General features: G+C 33.9%; 2 protein-coding genes across 7 annotated transcripts in view; both read right to left on the bottom strand.

Annotated features, from left to right (window-relative positions):
- Positions 1-874: 874 nt before the first annotated feature.
- On the bottom strand, positions 875-8,335 carry LOC117573169 (sodium- and chloride-dependent GABA transporter 1). The gene is made up of 11 exons (XM_034256140.2): positions 8,189-8,335; positions 7,309-7,573; positions 6,242-6,343; positions 5,991-6,171; positions 5,092-5,359; positions 4,934-5,037; positions 4,746-4,870; positions 3,045-3,289; positions 2,077-2,280; positions 1,831-1,998; positions 875-1,516 (listed from the first exon to the last, which is right to left on the bottom strand). Exons 1-11 carry the CDS (start codon positions 8,333-8,335, stop codon positions 1,421-1,423), a joined length of 1,905 nt encoding a protein of 634 aa, XP_034112031.1. The 3' UTR covers positions 875-1,420.
- Positions 8,304-22,463, bottom strand: part of LOC117573166 (glutamate receptor ionotropic, kainate 2) — a 40,696-nt gene continuing 26,536 nt past the window's right edge. For 3 of the 6 annotated variants that reach the window (XM_052006277.1, XM_034256131.2, XM_052006279.1), the window contains 5 exons: positions 21,103-21,207; positions 20,256-20,711; positions 19,067-19,268; positions 13,723-13,911; positions 13,290-13,657 (listed from right to left, as the gene is read on the bottom strand). In XM_052006277.1, coding sequence (XP_051862237.1) covers positions 13,353-13,657; positions 13,723-13,911; positions 19,067-19,268; positions 20,256-20,711; positions 21,103-21,207 — 1,257 coding nt within the window. In that variant the 3' untranslated portion in view covers positions 13,290-13,352. Of the gene's footprint in view, positions 8,423-13,289; positions 13,658-13,722; positions 13,912-19,066; positions 19,269-20,255; positions 20,712-21,102; positions 21,208-21,429; positions 21,620-22,463 lie in introns of those variants that run through there. The other 3 variants (XM_034256133.2, XM_052006278.1, XM_034256134.2) reach the window with 3 other exon arrangements.

Below are 22,463 nucleotides of genomic sequence, written 5' to 3' on the forward strand. Positions count from 1 at the left end.
GATTTGCGGGGGCGGAAGTGGGCGTGGCAAAAATTTTGAAACAAACTTGATCTGCGTGCAAACATAACAAATGCTATCGAAAAAAAATTATAGCTCTATCTCTTATAGTCTCTGAGATCCAGTGTTTCATACGGACAGACGGACAGACGGACAGACACACAGACGGACAGACGGACATGGCTATATCGTCTCGGCTGTTGACGCTGATCAAGAATATATATACTTTATAGGGTCGGAGATGCCTCCTTCTACCTGTTACATACATTTCCTGCCGGCACAAAGTTATAATACCCTTCTACCCTATGGGTAGCGGGTATAATGATTTTGTATAACAATAAGGAAAATATTATCTACAAATATTCAACAATAACAATTGTATTAATCTTAATTCTTATTGTTATATACTACTTAGCAAGTAAGAAAACACATGACATATCCACCACCACACTCATTTCTCGTATGTGACACATTCTCGTAATTATTCCCCTATCTTCCAAAAGATACTATTGCATTCACATAAAGATCATATTCTAAACATAAAACCCGTCGCGACGGCGACCAATCGTCACAAACAAAAAGATCCACCTCACGCCACTTTCAAAGTCCAAAGATCAATTAAAATTTTCCATTGCAATTTGGGGACTCAACATGTTAGCACTAAGTCGCAATATGAAGTTTCTTGTTCAAACCCAACATATTGTAAAGTTAGTTTTTAAAGACACTTTCCTCAGACAAGACGCGTAGCCCGCTAATTTTCCAATACCAATAAAGTTCGTCTATAAGTTATTTAAAAATAAAATCGTTGTTTTATTTTTTGTTTAACATTCGCGTTACGCGAAAAAATAATTATATATATATATATTTTTTTTTTTTGCATATAAAAAATAAAACTAATTGACACAAACAGTTAACGTCTAAATTTTTACAAATAGACTACGATAAAGTCCTGCGAGCACAATATAGGCATAGATTAAAGATTATTAAATTATTATTAATAAGTAAATTCTAGATTTAACAAATATGTTTACTTTCTAATAAGCCATTGACTTAACAATAAATCAATAGATAACCAGAAATAGATAATCATAAATTTGATTAAAATAACTAAATTATTAATTTGTTATTTGTGCTAAAATCGTTTACCAGTGATAATAATCGTTAGGTACTTGTTTTCTTCAAGCCAAAATATTTTACAATAGTATACAGTAAAAAGTTTTCTATACTAATTAAAAATATTTCAACTTACAATTCAAAAAATAAAAATTATCATAATTATGTATATTCGAAATGCTTATCATCATTTCTCTTCTGGCTTTAAGATAAGAACACAATAAAATCGAAATTTATTTCTATAACTGTAACTGCAGAATCACTTTGCAGGGATGTTAAAATATTTCTAAAATTACTTAAATAATTACATTTAAGCCGCATCAATTTCCTTTGCAATGGCTTCCCTCTGCATTTTCTCACGTAATCGTGGAATATCTTCTTCAATTCGAACAATCGACCGAATTTTCTGTAATATTCGTTAAAATGAACCATATTAAATATATTTAATTTTTTGTATTTATATACATAAAAAGATAATAATAGTTTTTTTATCCGACCACTCGATTTGGTTTTCATGCATACCAAAATGAATGTCGTTTGTAGGATGGGCCAGCTAAATACAGTTTTCGCAAAAGGAAATTGTATAAAGCCTTAATACTTTTGTTAGCACTAATACAATATTTAAAACTATTTCTATTCCTATCAGACAATTATGCTATAGAATGAACTCTTTAGTTCCCACACAGGCTGTAGGTACTAGAGGATTAAGTTAAATCTTACATCGCATAGGTCGCCAGGCGTTCGTTTCCACAACCAAATCATATATGCCGGAATATATAGCATCGACGACAATGCTGTGAACCAGCCAAATGCATGTGCCCACCATGGATAATTGTAGTCTAGATATTTAATTGGCGTCCATTGCACTATATTAAATAAGAATACTCCCTGGAAAAAAATTTATATTAAACATGATACAATTCAATAATTTATATTTAGATTGTTGTTTTGTAATGGCAATCTTACCAAACATATAAGCGGCGTTGTTACGCACCAGCAAAACTTCCACCACACAGTCGGATAATATCCAATCATGTCTTTAATACCATCGTAAAAGCGATCAACGCCATAACACCATGATATTGAAACACATTCGAAAAATATCAGCCATAGTAGACAGAAGCCACTAACAGCATACGAATCCAAAATTTGGAAAATATACATTCCACCCTAAGAAAAAGTGATTAAAAAAAGTAAGATAATTTATTATTTAATAGCGTACATAGGTAGTAGTTGTGCAGCACAAGTACTTGAACACACTAACCGCTTGGTACTCCAAAAGAGTACAAATCGTACTCGAAAAATGTTAATACAACATTATAACTTTGTGAGAGGGTATTATAACTTTTGTATAGAGATTTAATTTGTTTCGACAGAACTTGTTATGTAGCGCAGATCAAGATTTAGCCTTCAGAAGATTTTAGTATTTTTTTTCGGTATATTAATTTGGTATATTATGAGAAAAATACCGTACTGTTTTTGAAAAAAATCGATTTGAGCATGTGTAATCTTAAAGTTAGTGTTTCGATTTATTGTACATAGTACAATAATAACAAAAAACAAGTAAGAATGCTACAGTCGAGTGTGTTCGACTGTGAGATGCCTGCTAACCATTTTGAATAAAAGTACAACAGCGCGGCATTATAAATATACCAAAATATACCAGATTGTTGTTCGCTTGTTATTCGAGTTTTGTCAATTTACGTGATCTGCGTGCAAACATAACAAGTTATATCTCTATATCTTTTAATCTTTGAGATCTAGGTGTTCATACGGACAGACGGCCATGACTAGATCGTCTCGGCTTTTGGCGTTGATCAAGAACGTCGGGTCGGAGGTGTTTTCTTTTGGAACCTGTCCATTCAGAGTGTGAGCGAAATGCTCTTAAAATAAGTACATAGGTTTGGTGAATGAAATATTAAGGAAAAACTCACTTGTGTTATACAGGTCAATCCAACTAAATAGCTCAACAAACACACTACAGCTATAAAAATCTCTTTGCGTTTTCTTAATAGTTGTGGCCACTCATCTATGATAGCGGTAATAAAGCCTTCCATAGTGCAGAACTGCGAGTCTAAACCAATTAGAAGAAGCATAAAAAAGAAAAGACAAGACCACATTGGAGATCCTGGAAGTTGCAACACTGCTGAGGGATATACAAGAAAAGCTAATCCAGGTCCTAAAGAAATCAAATAAAACAAAAAAAAAAAACATGTGAATTAAGATTTAATAAAAAATATATATATATTTTGCAACACATATATACTTTTGTCATACATATGTCTATTTGAAAGTTTCGCGGCTCTTATCATGTATGCAGGATTCTATAATATTATTGTTTTTTTTTTCATGAAAAATACTCGTATCAAAATAAAACAATAAAACGGACCTTTAGGCATTTTTAACTGATAATACTGATCAGAAATTATAACATTTTTATGATCGATCAGAAATCAGTTCAGTTTAATAATTTTAATTTTTTCAACGGTATGTAGTTCATTCAATTAATAATTAATGTTACTAAATCAATATGCATTTTACATAAAATTCAAAATTCAAATCAAAATTTAACTTTTTCAGTTATTCAATTAACTATTTACAAAATGTGAACCCGGAATAGCAAAAAACTGTTCACCGATAAATATCAGTAAATTGATTATATGGTATTTTATTGTGATACCAATATAATTTTACATTTTTGAGTGTGAAATTTTCTGCTGAATGCAAAAACTAATGTTCAGGAATGATGGATTATTGAGCAAAATAACCTGATGCTTTATATTAAGTGGAAATCAATTTTATATCTTCTTTTTTATATATGTATATATTTAAAGAAAAATGTATATAATATAAAAAAATATTGGTGCATCATGAAGCAAACCATTCAAGGTAAAAAATTAAGAATTAATAAATACACCATATGAACAGTGTTGCCTGGTTTTGAGCACCTGTGTAAGCTAGATTTTTGAAAAAATAAGCTAGAACAATCCAAATTTAAAAAAAAAATAATGCAGAAAAATAATCTACACCCAAATGAGAGAAAACATGAAACCTTATTATCTTTTTATGTAGGAGGAAAAAATCTTTGAGGGCTATATTTATGATTAGGTCTTTAAATTTCCTTTGCGACAGTTTCCAAAAGAAAAAACATCAATTTAAAGGTGATGGATTTATAATAGTTTTTTGTGTGAATTGCTATTTTGCTATTTTCTTATTTTTCTTATAAAACAAACCGTTTATGTCGGAAATATATTTAAAACAAGAATATGCTAGATGAATTTTAAAATAAGCTATATTTCAAGCTATAGTATAAGCTAGATACATACTATATTTTACAAGCTTTTATATTTTCAAATATGCTATTACTAGCTTATAATAAGCAAAACTGCCATATGTAGTATATGAATGAATTTTTAAAAAAACGAAGCAAGCCAATTACATACAAAAAGTACAACTATGACTCGATTCTTCACGTAATTGACTGCTAAGCCCAAATACTATAAGTAAACTCACGTAACCGTAATTACTAAAAAAAAAATTATAAAATGTAAGAATGGGATTTACAAATTATTTGTAAATTATTAAAATACATGATCATACCTGGATATTTGTAAACTTAAATTCAATATACGAACCTGATGCTGCCACTTCTGCCACTGGCCTTTCTTGTTCATGCGCCATGAATCCAATAACCGAAAAAATCACAAAACCAGCAAACATGCTTGTACTTGAGTTTACAGTGCAAACAATTAATGCGTCCCTAGATTTAAAAATTTCGAATTTAAGAACTAATATTTTAAAATTTAAAACCTGATGTTCTTACTTATACACATTATTAGTAAACTTATTGTAGCTGCCAAGAGCCACTAATGTTCCCAGTCCCAGTCCATACGAAAAGAAAATTTGTGTAACCGCGTCGATCCAGACCTTTAAATATCTCAATGATTAATTGATTTTATTTATATTTCATATCAAACGTACCTCGGAATGGGAAAGTTTTGAAAAGTTTGGAATAATATAAAACTTAATACCCTCCAACGCACCGGGTAGCGTAATCCCGCGAATTAATAAAATAGTTAGTAGTACATATGGAAATAGTGCGGTAAAATAGACCACTTTTCCTGTCCATTTGACTCCTTTCCAAATACAAAAATAGCATAATATCCAAACAAGTAGAAGAGTACCTGCGAGTTCCCAGCGAATGCTGCCTATTTCCTCAATTCCAGACGATATTTGTAGAGCCCGGCGCCTAAAAATAACAAAGAGTACTCACTATGAAATTCGTAATTAACGTTTATATACAACGGTCTTGTAGCACCGCTGGCTAATAAGCAATTTTGGGTTTTTTTGTTTTCTATATCTACAACCTTTTAAAAATGCTTGAGAGTCTTGAGATTTAATCAATCTTAAGTGTTGTTCCCAGATAAGCGAAATCGTGTTTTTTCCGCGCAATTTTATATAACAAAGGCTGCGAAAAAAATTTTCGGCATCATTTCGCTGTTCCAAGCTCAAAGAAAAAATGTTAAGCGAATCGATTCTCCGATACTGGAATGTATGTATGTGGATGTCAAATTAGTTGTGCCACAGACGAAGAAATAGACTACCTATTACTCTGGACTTTTACCAGCAAAGTGAACACAAATATAAAGAAGGATAATTAAATAAAAATTTAAGTTTCATTAATATGTTCATGGGATATTGTCTCCATAGAAATAGGCAATAAATGTAATTTCATCTGTTTAAATATCAATTTTTATTTTTTACCATTTCAGCGACAAGTTAAGGGTCAGAAAGGTTGCTAAAAAGGTCACACTAAAATTAATGTGAAATATATATTATGCTGGGAACAGCTCTTTATCTATACGGTAATTTCTACTTACTGCCAAAATTCCTTAACTGGATCCGTAAGCTCCAAAGATGAAATATTCGTGGCAGCTACATTGCAAACTTTGTTAGTAGTGCCATTAACGATTTTATCCCAACAAAGTAAATTTTTTCGTTCGTACTGATTGACACAATTTATTGTATTCCACCAATTGTTGCATGTACGCCATGGTACATCTGAAATGTTCAAATATTTTTTGTTTTTTTTTTTTTTAATGATTTGAAACTATTGAATAGTAAAACATACCCGCTCGCATCGACATGAAGAAATAAAATACAGCCCAAGCCAATATAACAATGTAATACACATTCATCCAGCAGGACATAACGGCTGCAGCATAACCAATTCCTATGGAAATTTGAGATTAATTAATGGAATTCTTGTAAATTTACTACATGATAAAATATTAAGAAATATGCTGATTGTTTGCGACAGTTCCCTTTGAATAACTTTTTTAATTTTTTATAAAGGTACGCATATATTTATACCCGCTTCCCATAGGGTATTATAACTTTGCGCCGGGGGGAAATGCATGAAACAGGTAGAAAGAGGCATCTCCGACCCTATATATATATATATTCTTGATCAGCGTCAACAGTCGAGACGATCTAGCCATGTCCGTCTGTCTGTCTGCCCGTATGAGCACCTATATCTCAGAGACTATAAGAGATAGAGCTAAAATTTTTTTCGCCAGCTTCAAAAATAGCCTTTGATATATTTCAGTATTTTAGCGGTATTAATTTGGTATATTTTATTCAATATGGGTAGACGGTATTTATATATGGTACGAATACAAAGATAAACATTTCCATTTCCTTTCCATAAAAAAATGCTTAGCCAAAGGAGCCTTTAGAATTATATATAAACGTGTAGGTCTATGTTGATGCCGATGGTGTATGTCGATCTATAAGCAGAATTAGAAAATATATGCCAATTTTTTCTTTCTATTTTGCCGATGTGGAGAAGACAAAATTGTTGGTATTTTTTGGTTGGCCAATGTAATGGTCATCATATATACATATACTTACGACGATTGCCCACATACAATGTACATATGTATTTTCTTATATACATATACATAAAGAAAATTAGCATCAAGAGCAATAGATTAAGCACCCCTGGTTTAAAATGAGTTAAGATTCCTTACGGTGACATGTTAGTTCTAATGAAACCTCATAAATGGATATTTTAAATTCGTGGTTATGCGTGAAACAACGATGTGACGTGAGGGAGACACACATGTCACAACAATTAGCATTATATTTAAGACAAAAACAAAATTTATATATTTCTTAAATTAAAATGTCACATACCTTTGAAAATTGGTGCAATTTTAAATACCCCCAATCCACCGATGGTTAACATTTGGCCAAGTGCTAGCTCCATAAAAAACATTGGAATGCCAGCTAGGAATAATGTAATGATGTAGGGAAGTATAAACGCGCCACCTCCATTTTTGTAGCACAAATATGGGAAACGCCATACATTTCCCAAACCAATCGCTAATCCAACGACAGATAAGATAAAATCCAATTTCGAGCTCCAACTTCCGCGGTCTGGAAGTTGAACTGTGGCTATCTGGGAGAAATTTGTATATTAGGCGAGAATGCAAGAAGGAGGGGAACTACTAAAGTTAAATGTTAAACCGCTCCTTTAAGCGAAAATCCCAGCCTCAATAAATTTTGAAACATATAAATACTATTTAAGTCATCACTATCCGTTTAAACCAAAGTGGTAAACATATTTTTTGGTTACACCGAAACCCAATATTTTTGTTGTGGCATTCAAATTACAATTAATGGCAATGACAAGGAATAATGATTCTGATTTTTATTTTTATACTCATTAGTGCTTAGTTCTTAGACCAGTAATCACTTTTTAATAAATTGATTAAATACTCTTTGTTTTAAAATACAATATTTAAAAGAACATGGGTTTTAAGTTGATTATTTTTCGCCTCGTGAGTCGTTTGTTTTTTATGTTTAATAATCTTTGATATCGACAAATTCTGTCATTTTCAGCACAAAAAGAAGTTTTTTATTTCCCCGATATATGTAAATAGATTTGAAAATTTAATTTGTTTTATTTACGTTGCTGGAAAAACTTTTGATAATGAAATACCAAGTACCAAGTTGATGGTGAATGCCACGATAGATAAATTTCGGTATTTTTGTATTTTTTTACATGACTTACTTGTTGATTTGTGTTTGTGTCTGTAATGTTTTTTGCAGATAATCCTGGAGTTAGGTTCTTAGGACATACAATTTTACTCATCTCGATTTGACAGTGCACATGTCTATCTCCTCCTCCATCACTATCAATTCCACAATTAATCGACATATTATTTTGTAGAAATTTCGTCTCTTGTTTGCTTATATTCGTTGTTTATGTTTATGCTGTCGTCTATCTGTGAGTACTCAAAATGTTCTATATAAATATGTATGTACATATTTGTACCAAAAATTATGAAATAAGGCTCTAGTTGAGTGACACAGTCCAATTTTATCTGTGTACAACATAAAGTATAATTTGATTTATTTGAAGTTTATATTAAATAAAAAATAATTCAAATGGGGCATGGTACTTCATTATCTGAGTGGGTAGAAGAAAAAATCCAAGCTAACAAGGATTCTGGGGTATCTATTGTCAAACTACAAAAAAAAACAAGTATGAAAGCTACAGTCGAGTGTGTTCGACTGTGAGATACCCGGTACCCATTTTAGTAAAAGCCAAATATTGCGGTTTTATTATTTAAATATACATATAAATGGAAAAATGCAACGTTAAGGCAAATTTGACAACCATGCGGCGTGTTATAGATAATACTCAACACCTGAAGAGACTAAAAATCAACGTGGCGACGTGTTGTCTTTTCGTTTTTATTTGGAGGGTTTCGATGGTTACGACTATTATTTTTACGATTTTCGAAAAGAACCACTACATCTTAACAAGTCACAGAGCAGTGCTGGAGGTATTATAGTGTGGGCGGCCATTTTTATTATTATTATTACACCTGTGCGTTTAAATTTGTTCCAACCTTCATACATACTCCAGCATGACAATACACCTTCACATACGGCCCGGATAGTTTAATGCCGAGCTAAAACGTGAAGTTATTAAGCTGGCTATTCGCCAGACTTGAATATCATTGAGAATGTGATGGCTAACACGTCAAGTGCATGGTCAGCAATTCTTTGTAAAAATTGTATGCTTGCCTTCCGGACCGAATGTGTGAAATTTTGCAGAAAAAAGGTTGCTCAAACATTTAAAACTTTTTTTTTAAATATAACATATTATTAATTTATAATTAAGTAATTTAATTTAAAAAATGGAAAAAAAATTGGAATATTTTTAAGTGGATTTCAGCTAAAGTGCTAAAGTCCTATTCAAGTGGTGTAAATTAAAGTCCCAACAATTTGCTAATTATTGTTTAACAATGTTTTGTATACTTACAATTTTTGAATAATATAATTTTTGAGAAATTACTACATTTAAATAAATTACAGTCTTTTGCGCATCGTTTGGTGAAAATAAACCTAATTTTTTGTTTATCATTGTAACTAGCGTTTATTTTTAACATTACGCGATTCTTAATCTCTCTTTGTCTTTTTTTTCTGGCTGACTTTGTAAGGTCAGTCATAAACACGGTCGCTAATTGAATAGTTTCCTAACGAAGAAGAATTTGATTTATTTTAAATTAATTTCGTTTAATTTTAAATTAATAAATCTCCAACTGGCATGTGATGTTTTATACTTTGTGCCTACAATGTATGTAACAGGAAGACAGAGGCTTCTCCGTCACCATAAACTTATTCAATATCAGAATTTTTTTGGTATATTAAGTTGATATTCTGGTAAATATGGTTGAAAACGGATAGCTTTGGCTGACAATCTTGCAAATTTTGCACGGTATAATATATCTTGAATGTAGCCCCATATCAATATACCATTTGACAAATTTTTTTTAGTATTTTTGCGGTTTTTTATTTTGGTATATTTTAAAATTAATGCCGCAATATTTTGCTTCTACTTAAAAAGGGTTGCGGGCACACTCGACTGTAGCTTTCTTAATTGTTTTAATGATGTTTAAAGTATATTGCAAAGTTTTAAGGATATATAATTTTAACGTATCAATAGATAACTATATAAATAGGTGCGTAATTGAGTAAAAAATCACAAATTCTTTTTATAAGCAGAGAAGCGCACATTCGTGGTGCTTTATGAACTGATAAGCATATTTAAAATGAACGTATTATTAGGTTTCAAATAATTCGATGTTTAGCAGTAAATCATTGGCATTTTATAAAAATAAAAGAGTACCACACCGGACCTCGATTATAGAAGCACAGGGAACTTTGGTTACTCTAGATTTTAAATTTTAATTATTTCCAACAAATTTTTAAAAACGCACCCACGACATCCACACAGTCCACTAGCTTACATCAAACTGAATGTTTATGTGTGTTTTAGACTCTGGAAATAAATGCTCGTTATATATGAACCAAATCAAAAGAGATGTTAGTAATTTAAGTGAAGCATCGGCTCAACAACACTGACAGTCATTTCTAATACAATTTAATTTAATAATGATTTACTGCGGGTGTTCTAGTTCGCAGACAGATGCATATAATCTCTGAAAATATACGCAAACGCAGGCAGCTTATAAATGTCGCAGATCCGAACCCGTTTTACATTATAGTCACCCCAGTTGGTGTTTATGTACATCGGCAAGCGAGGGTTGCGCATAGAGTAGGTCTTCTATTGCACATGCTCAGTGTTCCTTTTGTGACATTGAAAGATTATTTTTTATGTAATAGTTATATAATGATATTTCAAACAAATTACAAAAATAACTTTTGCTTAAATTCAGATTTAAAAAAACAGCAATTTTCTTGTATTCTGTTAAGCATTTTACATTACACTATTGACAAGTTTTACAAACTACTAACATTAATAAAAATTGAAAAGATCATCATGACAAAATTCGTTTGTCTTTCTTAAGTTTTTATTATTGACTGAAAAATATAGGCTTCTGTTGTATATTTATGTAAAATGCAATAAAATGACAAAAAAAATTAAAAGAAGTTTCTATTTTTACTTGAAAAAATACACTTATTGCATGAAATTGATCAAACTTCATATTCTGAGCATTCAAGCATCTTTATTCCTTGCGACTATTGTCGCTAAAAATATTGATTCCAAAGACATGGAGCTAATTAAATTGAAATTACATAAATTACAGTGTCAAAATTTTTAAGCATATCAACAACTCCAAATATAAGGAATGATTGTACCCGTGTGCAAATTTTTGCACACTACCGTCTTCACAAATAAACAAACCTAGATAACAAGCGTAATTTTAAAGATAGAGTCGAATTTTATGACATACAATAATATCTACAGTCTTTGTCATCCCAAAAAGTTTGTAATCAGATAAAAATTGTCGTAGTTATTAAAGAAATACTTTTGTATGGGCAGATACGCCTACTTACTAGCAACTAAGAGCTTTGACTGAAAATCTGGTATATCTTGCACTCTGTGGTATATTTTAAATGTTGTAGCGGGTACCTCACAGACAAGCACAGTCGAAAGTAGCCTTTCTTACTTTTTGTATTTAGGATCGCAAGCAAATTTTCAGCTTTCAATTATGCGTGCTCGATTCTATTATTTTTTTCATTTGTATATTGTTTATGGGGTCGCAGATGCCTCCTTCTGTCTGTTGAACACATTTTAATCTACTTGTAAACGGTATAAGAATATCGTGCAGTAGCTTAAACCTGCACACCTGAAATATTGCAACAAATTATAGAAAATTATATTTTTTGAATGTTTGCCCGGATTAATTGTAAAACGTTCAACGTGTTATCAGAAACATTTTATACACATCTCGGTGCTGCCAATTTGAAGGATGTACTAGATGATTTCCACCGTAATTAGATAAATGCTTACCACCCTCTATGCATAGAGTATTATAACTTTGTGCCGGCAGGAAATTTACATAACAGGCATAAGAAGGCATCACCGGCCCTATAAAATATATATATATTCTTGACGTCAACAACCGAGACGATATAACCATGTCCGTCTGTCCGTATGAACACTTAGATCTCAGAAACTATAAGAGACAGAGATATTATTTTTTTTTCGTCCACACTTGTTATGTTTGCAGGCAGATCAAGTTTGTTTCAAATTTTTACCACGCCCACTTCACCCTCTGCAAATCGACAAAAACTGAATAACTAATTGAATTTTATAGCCAGACCATAATATCTATTGTCTATGATTCCTGAAAATTTGGTTGCGATCAGATAAAAAATGTAAGAGATATTAAAGAAAAACTTTTGTATGGGGAAGACGGTTTTTTTGGTAGCTTTGGCTGACAATCTGGTATATTATATTTTGCACTCTTTCAATGTAGTACTGTATCAACATACTTTTTCTATCGAAAAAGCTCACTGGGAAATATTTACACACATATGTCAGTTGTTACATATGCACTTAATTGTTACATGTCAAGGTACAGGTACATACATATATGCAATGTGATTAACTATTAAATATATAGAGCATCTACTTGGTAATCAAATTAAAATAAAATTTACTTGCAAGAAAGGGTAGAGTATTTATTACGAGTATGTGGGATAAAATTGAACAAATTTGATTTGAAGTCATTTATGTATATATTGTACCCATAGAGGATTTTTGTGACGAACGGAAATACGTGTTATAAACAGAAGACCCATCTTTAACGCTTTAAACGATATGAGGATTATATGATAGTCTATATTATATTATTACTATAACCACCATGTTAAACTTTAAGCGACTGCAATTCTAGGACTTATGAATAAATACAATCGTATTAAAGAATACATTTAACAAGACAGTAGGCCGATCCGAAAATAGCAGGGCTTGCAGATTCGTTTATGTATCATTATATCGGCTATTATAATTTGATGCGTATAGAAAATGTATGTAGTATCATGTAGAAGTAGGCATCTTTGACACATAAAGTACATTCGTTATTAGTCAACCGCTGAGATGATATAGCTGATAGCTATCTGCTACGATAAAAATGTGTATACCGAGTTATTAAGCAATAAATTACTATGGACTTGCGTTTGCTTCAACACTCAAAATTAAAAATTATATTTTGTCCGCGGCAAGTGAGACTCATCTTAGCGTAAGATAATTGACTTTATTTTATAAAATCCCACAAGTTACAGCTTTGATATCATATAAGTAATTTTTATATTGTGAACAATTATATATCAAATAAAGTTGCGCTAATAATTAATTGAGCTCCAATTGGTTGCATAAACAAATATAAGTTTGAATACTTGTTTTTATATTTTAATTATTTATTTATTTGACATTTCTCGCAGCACGTTCTAAGCTGTGGTTTTTGTCGTTTATTAGTGCACCACAAAGCAAAGCGTAATTCCTCAAAAACTTCTGCCCATAACGATCGTGGTGGTTGCCTATAATCGTCCTGCGCATCTCCAACAATTGATGCGGTGCTTGTATTGCAATTATTTTTATTACTGATGCATTGGTGATTTCTTTTTGTATTTTCTTGATTACGAAAGTTTATTAAAAACTCGGATAATGCGACTATGAAGGCAATCAGTATTCCAGCAATAAGCACAACAAAGACTCCACCTGATATTAAGGCATACAAGAGATACAAATACAGAGGTAACAAAAATATTAGAATATATTTATACCTATACTTTCAAGCCCTAAGGCATTTGCTTTTGAATGTTTATTACTGCTTTTGCGTTTGCACGTCTCATCTGTATTTTTCCACCATTTGTCGTATAACATTTGAATATCTCCCTTTTCCTGCAGCTCCAAAATCGCCAATGATATCTTGTCCCGCCAGGGAGAACCCTTTGGTGTAGCAATTCCATATCCTTAATAGATAATTACATTAATACTACTTACAATATATTATAACTATGTGTGAATTGTTATTTGTATTCAGCGAACAGAGAGATGAAAAAACATGAGATGACACTTGGTCGGACAAAATGCAGCACATTTGGAATTGGCGTTGATAAGCGCCCCCTTGAAGATTCTCTGAAGGTACACAATTGAAGAGCCAGTTAGTTGTTTGGACTGGACAGTTCCTCCTGTGTGGGGAGCGGGGCCCATCTAACCACAACCACCACGACACTCCCCGAGGGGCGCAACCCAATACCTGGACGGAAGGCCGAAACATTCATCTCCGACCCTATAAAGTATATATATTCTTGATCAGCGTCAACAGCCATGTCCGTCTGTCTGTCTGTTCGTATTAACACCTATGTAGATCTCAAAGACTATAAGAGATAGAGCTATTGTAATGTTTGTACGCAGATCAGGTTTATTTAAAATTTCGACAAAAATCAAATAGCAAGCGTAATCTAAAGCTTGAGTCGAATTTTGGTATATATAATAATAACTGTAGTTATTGTTATTCCTGAAATTTTGGTTGCGATCAGATAAAAATTGTGGAAGTTATTAAAGAAATACTTTTGTATGGGCAAAAACGCCTACCTACTAGGGGTCTTAGTGGCTTTGGCCGACAATCTGGTATATTGTGGCGTCTATGGTATATTTTGAATGTGATACTATATCGACACCATTTGGTGTATTTTTAGTATTTTTGTAGTATTTTCGGTATATTTTAAAAATAATACCGCAATGTTTTGTTTTTATTCAAAATGGGTAGCGGGTATCTCACGGTCGAGCACACTTGACTGTAGCTTTCTTACTTGTTTATAGTATTTTTGTGGTATATTATTTTGATAGGTTTTGAAAATATTATCAAATGGGCGTGGGAAAAATTTGAAACAAACTTAATTGCAAACTAAAAAGCATAACATTTCCTGTCGGTACAAAATTATAATAGCGGATATAAAAACAAATAGATATGGATCGCGTTTTAAAAAAATGTGTTTAGTTTATTATACATAAGTATTTTGATCGATAATGTGTCGAATTTAAGATAAACGTCGATTATCCGCCACACTTAGCGTGTCATGTATGGATATGCAGGATTTGATAGAATTTGACAACGTTCGATCCTTCCGACGGATTTGCCGGAAGGTTGAAGGTCCTCCTCCTCCACACATTTGGAGAAAGGTTCATTTCGCTTCATAGGAGTTCTTTCGACGGACAGTCGAGCCGAAGGTGTCGAAATAGAATTTAAGTAACGTCCTAACACAGAACCGATCTTAGAGGTTCGTTGGACCTAGGTTCAGAATAAGGTCCCGTAACATTCGTAGGGGTTCACAGTAACATTCGTAGGGGTTCATTCGACGGACTGTCAAGACGAAAAGGGTTCAGAGTGGAGTCCCGTCACAGAACGTCGACGGACAATATAGCCGAGAAATCTGAAATAGATGTATAGGGAGTCCCGTCACAGTTACTATCGTAGAAGTAAGATCAACGTACAGTCGAGTCGAAAAGGACGAGATGGATTTAGAAACGGATTCCGACACAGGGTTAGTCAGGATCCAACCGAAAATAGTCTCTTGACCTGAGGGTCCCACAAACGTTCGGACTAGAGTCGAACGGATGGGAGGATATCTGCGCCTAAAAGCACGTCTATCTGCTAACTCTCATTGAACTTAGGGTCGGCCAGATTGTCGAGGATTGTTTGTGAGGCAGAGCAGGACGGCAGATTTCCTGCTGATTCGGGAAGGACGTACGCCGACGCCTCAATCTGCAGATCTGATCGCATCGGGGAGCCAATTAGGAATTGGCAATACTTTCGGGGCTGGGCTGCTATAGCTTGAGTCAGGCCAAAGACGTGGCTTTGAACGAATGTATATGGCATCAAGCGCTTGTACATCTTTTCAGACATAAAGGTGGCCTCTGACCAAAATCGATCAGAGCCCGATCTGTATACCGAACGCCGTAATGGCAGACGTGTATAACAGCTGTTCTCAGCAGAACACCTTGTGTGTTAACTGCCAGCAGTGTTGCCAGGTTTTGAGCACCCGTAAAAGCTAGACTTTTGAAAAAAAAAAAATAAGCTAGAATAAACCAAAATTAAACAAAATAATGCTGAAAAATAAGCTACACGCAATTGAGAGAAAACATGTAACCTTTTTATATTTTTATGTGGGTGGCAATTTTTGATTAGGTATTTAAATTTCCATTGCGACAGTTTTCAAAAGAAAAAACATCAATCCAAAGGTGATGGACAACAGTTTTTTGTATGTGTGAAGAATAATCTTATTAAATATCTTATTATTTCCGATTGCTAACATGTGCTTCTTCAATGTTGCGAAAAATTTGTTTATAAATACATACACATATCAATTTCGGCATTTTACCAAACGCTTTATTTAATTTCACAACTCCAAATGATTAGTGGTAACACTTCAACCAACTTATCGATCTTCGATGACACTATCGATTAGAAATAAATTGACGATCATATGAACTGCACATAACCATCGGCAAAAAAAAAGAACAAGCTCCGAAATTTCATGTCATAAAGCATATTTTTTTTACTTTCAAATATGCTAATACTAGCTTATAATAAGCTAAACTGGCAACACCGAATCATTGCACATTAGCTGATGGGGAAAGAGTGGACTGCATGATTTGGAAAGTGAGTTGGAGTGGGATAATTGACTGTCGGCGTCGGGTCGATGCAAGAGTGTATGATGACGACCCTTGCACGTAAAACAGCTGTGCGCAGTTGTGCCTCGTGCGAAACAGATAAAGCACAGCTTCTGTTGCTTAATGTGGTTGACCCTTTCATTGACACTCATTTGAAAATGAAACGAGGGCACAATCGAATCGGATGGTTCTCCAGGGAACACAATTTGCAGGACTAGGTCTTTGTGGTCACTCTACTCTCAAATGAGTTGACCTGCTTAGAGACGGGGGCCTCCTTGCGAGAGGCTTTTGAAATCATCTGAGCGTTCGTGCTTGATGACACTTCCGCTATCGCTTCTAGGGTCCGATACCTCTCTAGAAGAAAAGTGATGTGAACTCACGTTGGAATGTCGTTTTTGTTTTAAATGGATTGTTCCCAGAGGGAAAAGGAACAACTTGGGAAGCCTCAAAGAACACAAGAAGACCAGGGTACAAGCCCAATTCTTGATGTTGATTTTCGAGTTACCTAAGTTTGTCAGGCACCCTTGAATGGTGCTCTGCCGCTCCTGGAAAGCCGAACCCGACTCTTGCCCAATGGAGGGCAAGTTAAACAAAATTCTCAGCTGACTGTTCACGAGCAACCGTGTGTTCTCGAAACGCTCAGTCAAGCTGGACCAAGTCGACTGAAATCCTTCATTGGTCAAAGGGGACTTTGACACAATGGCTTGGGCTTCATCGCTGGTCTTGGAGTTGAGATGGAGCAACTTCGAAACTTCCGACTCGGATTTCGGATATAAATTGCCGTGAATAAGTCACTGAAAGTGGGCCAGCGAGTGTAACTGCCTCCCAAAACTTCGGTGTCGCACGCAGGCAAACGACACCCAGTCGGCAAAAATCGCAATCGAGCTCTTTGTTAGTGAGCACAATGAATACGTTGTTGCTAAATTCGACCAACGCAGAGCAAATCATAAAATAAACTAGCCCTAAGAAGCAAATTAATACGCTGTGATTTAAAGAACTGAGGTTCGGTCGGTCGTACGTTTGCTGGGCTGTCTGTCTGCACCAACAACGGTATAATTATCCGAAACTTGAGACTTTAAACAAATTGATACCACATGGCCATCAGTGCTGAACGACATACCTGGACACACCTGTTATGCGCGTGAAAGATCTACAAAGACGTCTGTACGATTTTCAGCTGATCTATTGAAACGCATTGCGTCTGTGGAACACAATTGTTTAAATGAACCAAGGTGTGATCCTTAGCTTCGCAAGACTTACAGGGACCTAAGCTACCAACACGAAGCATATGCCCTTTTATTTAGGCAGCTGAGACATAAGCTTTTTTGCTTCTTTAAGACGCAGAGCCGATAAAATTAAAAAGATGGAACAATTATAAATTAAATGGTTCGGGCGATCACAAAAACCACAGCACTAGGCTCGGTAACAACCAATGACGTGTTTCAATGGTGCTTTCACGTAAGAGACGATGTCATGCTCCATGTTCTCCATGGCAGCGCTTTATTAAAAACTGCGTAAACTGCTCGCAAGTCGGAAAAGGTGCCCTAAAAGACACTCTCCTCCCAGCTACTCTGTGTTCCCGTGTCCACTTTTTGAAGCAGCTACCTTTTCCAGCGGCTGTTCTAGCTGTGGAAATCTAAATGTAGAGCTCGCCGGTAGATGCGGTTCATTCTGCAGACAGACTTCCATTGATACAAAAATATCATCAATCTTGTCTCTCCTTGCTTCCAATTTGGTTAAAATCAAGCTCTTCAAAGCTCATTATGCACCACATTAAACGACGACTATTCAACTAGGTTTAAATGCACCACCAATTCACCATCAGCAAATGATTTTAAATTGTCAGTTGTCAGTTTACCCCAAAGCCTTACTACAGTCATAAACTGCAGCGTCAAAAATGACACCCTATTTTTTGTGTAGAAGTGCTTTGCATATTGCTCAAACTAACGCCAATCTTGGTAGCAACTACAAAAATGCATCGAATGCAGCGGAAACGCGAAAAACGATAGCAAGCCCATATGGAACGAACGAAATACATACATTAGGCGAGTGAACGAAATTCTTACAATTACTGAATCGGATTAAATCACGAAGGCAACTATTTAATATCTACGATGTTTTCGTAAATAAGACTCATAGTGCATATATGTCGGAACAAGTCGCCTATGGCTTATAGCCATATTGCAAAGTTGAAGAAACGAAATTCTTCTTATAAGTCAGTTACGAACAATAAAACTTATGTAGAGATTGAAAAATCGGCCGTTTGCCTATCCTAGATTTAAGCTATATGTTTAATTACTAATTGATTTTTAATAGGCCACGTGAGTTTAATTAAAGCATTAAAGGTTATTATTAAATTTAGATAAAAGTAACAAAGAATATAAACAGCAGACAGGCTTCCAAATATAAATAAATATTTAAGTTTTTGAGTAGTAAACAAAATTTATTTACCTTTCGTATCTAATAAGCCGCCAATTTGTGTCAAATTACAGTCCCGTTGAACGATATAGTCAAGCATTGTGGATTCCATTAAAAATGCGTAGTTACCTTGGTTCACTCGACGTATGCCATCTTCATAAGTTGTTGTAAATGCCAACTGCCTTTTATTATCCATTATTCGCCACATTTTTTTGTACGTCTCAATCATCGAATCCTAATGAAGACAGTCATTTAAGAATTGGTTCGGTATTTCATTTGGATTATATTGTATTTAATGTGAAACCAATCCCTAGACGGAGTATTACGTATTATACAAACTGATTGAAATTTAACCGCACCAATAAAAACTTATTTTAACCTCGTTTTATGAATTTATAAATGGTATAATGAAAAATATAAAAAAAAAATAAAATACACGGTGGCCTAAACTGAGAGCCAAGCTGTCCAAAGTTTTTAGTTTTGTCGAGTCTGCTCGACTGTGAGAAATATATATAGAACTATATTCAAATTATACCAGATTGTTAACAACTAAGATTGAAGTTGTCATTTTTTTTGCAATACAAAATTAATTCTTAAATAATTTCTAAAATTTTTTTTTCTGATTGTAAACAAATTAGTAACTTTAGCTGCAAAATTACGCTTGCGAGTTCTCGATTTCTTTCGATTTTCATTCATTCAGAGCCAGCAATTTTAGCGGTACGACAACAACAACAGCAATGAAACAACAATGTCAATTACCAGAAAAAGATTCAATAAGTAAAAGCAAAGTTCTAAAAAAAAAAAAAGAAAAAAACGAGAGAAAGGATGATGCTACGGAAGAGGGGCATTGCCTCAATTTAGTATACTTTGCCCCCCAAAGAAGTCTGAAGCCTTTCCCTTTAAGATTGTGCACCGAGCTGGAGAAAAAGAAAGCTACTTTCAATGCGCAAGAAAGATAGTGATAAAATGTTGGACAGGTAACACTAAACAGGACTTACGAATAAAATCGAAAATGAAACTACAATTATAAACGGTAATTTTAGTGAATATTGTTGTGTAAATATAAAAGAAGAACATATTAACAAACAAACTAAAGTCAATAAGCGATTCACAAATTACCTATCATTATCTCCATTATTTTTACATTATAATTTAAAAATATTAACATTTTTACCTTGTATTTGAATAATAAAATTTTTTCTCAAAAGAATGTACTACTTGCCCGAAAAAAAGTCATTGTTGATCCACTCTCTAAGGTTCCATAAGATATTTCGGTTTGGCTTGCTAAATCATCAGCATTTTCTATAGGATTCATCATTCGTTCGACAGTTAAAAATGCTGCTAAGTTGGCAGTGTACGATGCAACAATAATTAATGAAAAAAATCCCCAAATACTGGTAATAATACGAGTAGAGACCGCTTTTGGATGGATATCGGATCCTTGTTGCATCAACGTTCCAATTGTAAACCACAAACTATCCGAAAACGAAAACTGATTGCGTTTTGTTATATTCTCTAAATCACATGGAATAATAAATTGCCATTCCATAGGTGAAAGCTTTGCGACAATATATATGGTCAACGATACAAGCAAATATGCTGCTATCACGTAGATCCATATTTCGATAGCCAATGGATTCAAAAATGAAAATAATCGATTTGGTTGCGTTGTTGGGACCTGCAATTAAAATTTTTTTAAATATGATTTTCGAGATACAATTTGAATACCAGCTATCCATAGGGTAGAAGGGTATTATAACTTTGTGCCTGCAAAAAAGGCATATAACAGGCAGAAGCTATCAAAAATCACAGCTCTAGAATTAAAATTATTCTTGCTATTCAATTTCAAAGAGCATTGCTTTATCGTCTTGATCATAGAGCGTCGGAGATGAGTTCTTCTGCGTATTACATACTTTTCCGGCAGGCATAAAGTTATAATACTCTTCTACCCTGTGGGTATCGTGTATACAAATTGTTTATTTTTTAATCGGACATAAAGCTTTGGTAAGCAAGTAACAAATGTGGAAAAATCAAGTAACTTTAATTCCGGTGAGTTGTGTATTACATACCTTAAATAATATGCTAATACCTAGATTCATAAATGGCTTAGTGAAATCAATTACACTTTCCCTTGCGTAAGTAATAGTCATAGAGCCAACAGCCAAGTCAGCTTTCTAAAAATACACATTCAATGTGATTTATACATGTTATATTCATTATTATTAATTATTTATCTACCTATATTTTTTTAGCGTATATATATATATATATTATTTTCTCAAAATTTATTCACTTACTGATTTAATAATAATAATATAATAAATTAGATATGTATTTATGTGTCGTCGTAAAAGTAAAACACTGCCGATGTCTGGTTGCAGACCCGACAAGTTCTCATGATGCGGCAGGATTACCCCGAATATTGATGCGCCAATCAGTTGCGGGAATACTTACTGATAACTATTGCACGCAGATGCATCTCCGCCGTGAACCACACTGTACACATTGCGCCAGACTCGAATGTAATAATGTTTGATACTACAAAGAACTAAGAGTTTCGATACGGGCGAGGGTGGAAGAAGCGGGCTGCAATTATATATGCAAAAGGGTAATCAGACTGCCACTATTTTACTGTACTTGATATTATGAACTTGACTGGAAATAGCAGGCAGACGCTCTACTGTAGCGTTCGTAGTATAAGCAAAAAAGAAAAGTGAATACCGGAGCATGCCAGAGTATGCAATTTTTTCTTGTTCTAAATATATATATTGTGTATTTGGACGTTGACTTACTAACGGCAGTAGCATCAAGTGGCCCAGCGATACCAAGCACAGGCTTGTTGACGCGCGGACAAAACAAAATAAATTTGTGAAAAGCATGCATTAATCGAAAACCGCGATTAAAAATTCAAAGACGCTGGACAGCTAATTAAACTAAATTAAAAATATGTTAGGATATATGTATGTATAAGAAGATAAATAACAATTAAATACTCAATAAATATGCTATTAATAAGGTTTTAAGCAGAGGAATAGATTTATTAGAGCAAACTACATTATTGAGATTATTATAATTCACACACAGAATACGGAAGGGATTATGGCAAGCAAAGTTAATAGTTCTACGTGAAATGAGGAGAGGAAGAAAATTCCTAGTGATCCTGACCGGAACTGCAAACCATCGCGACTAAATGCACCCATGAGGGTATCTACGGTTGAGCCGTTTAGAAATCCCCGTAGTACGAACTGGGTGGAATTTTCCAGTCTCGTTTCTAATTTTCTTGGTCCACCGAGTACAATCAACTCGATACCGGGCTTAGAATTATTATATTATTATTATTATATGGCCATGATAACCCTTTTATCGGGTCTCGGCCTGAAGCGCAATGTGCCTCCACGCGTCTCTGTCCTGAGCGTGCCTTCGCCAGTTG

Source organism: Drosophila albomicans, chromosome 4, assembly GCF_009650485.2.
Source record: "Drosophila albomicans strain 15112-1751.03 chromosome 4, ASM965048v2, whole genome shotgun sequence".
NCBI classification, from domain to species: Eukaryota; Metazoa; Arthropoda; class Insecta; order Diptera; family Drosophilidae; genus Drosophila; species Drosophila albomicans.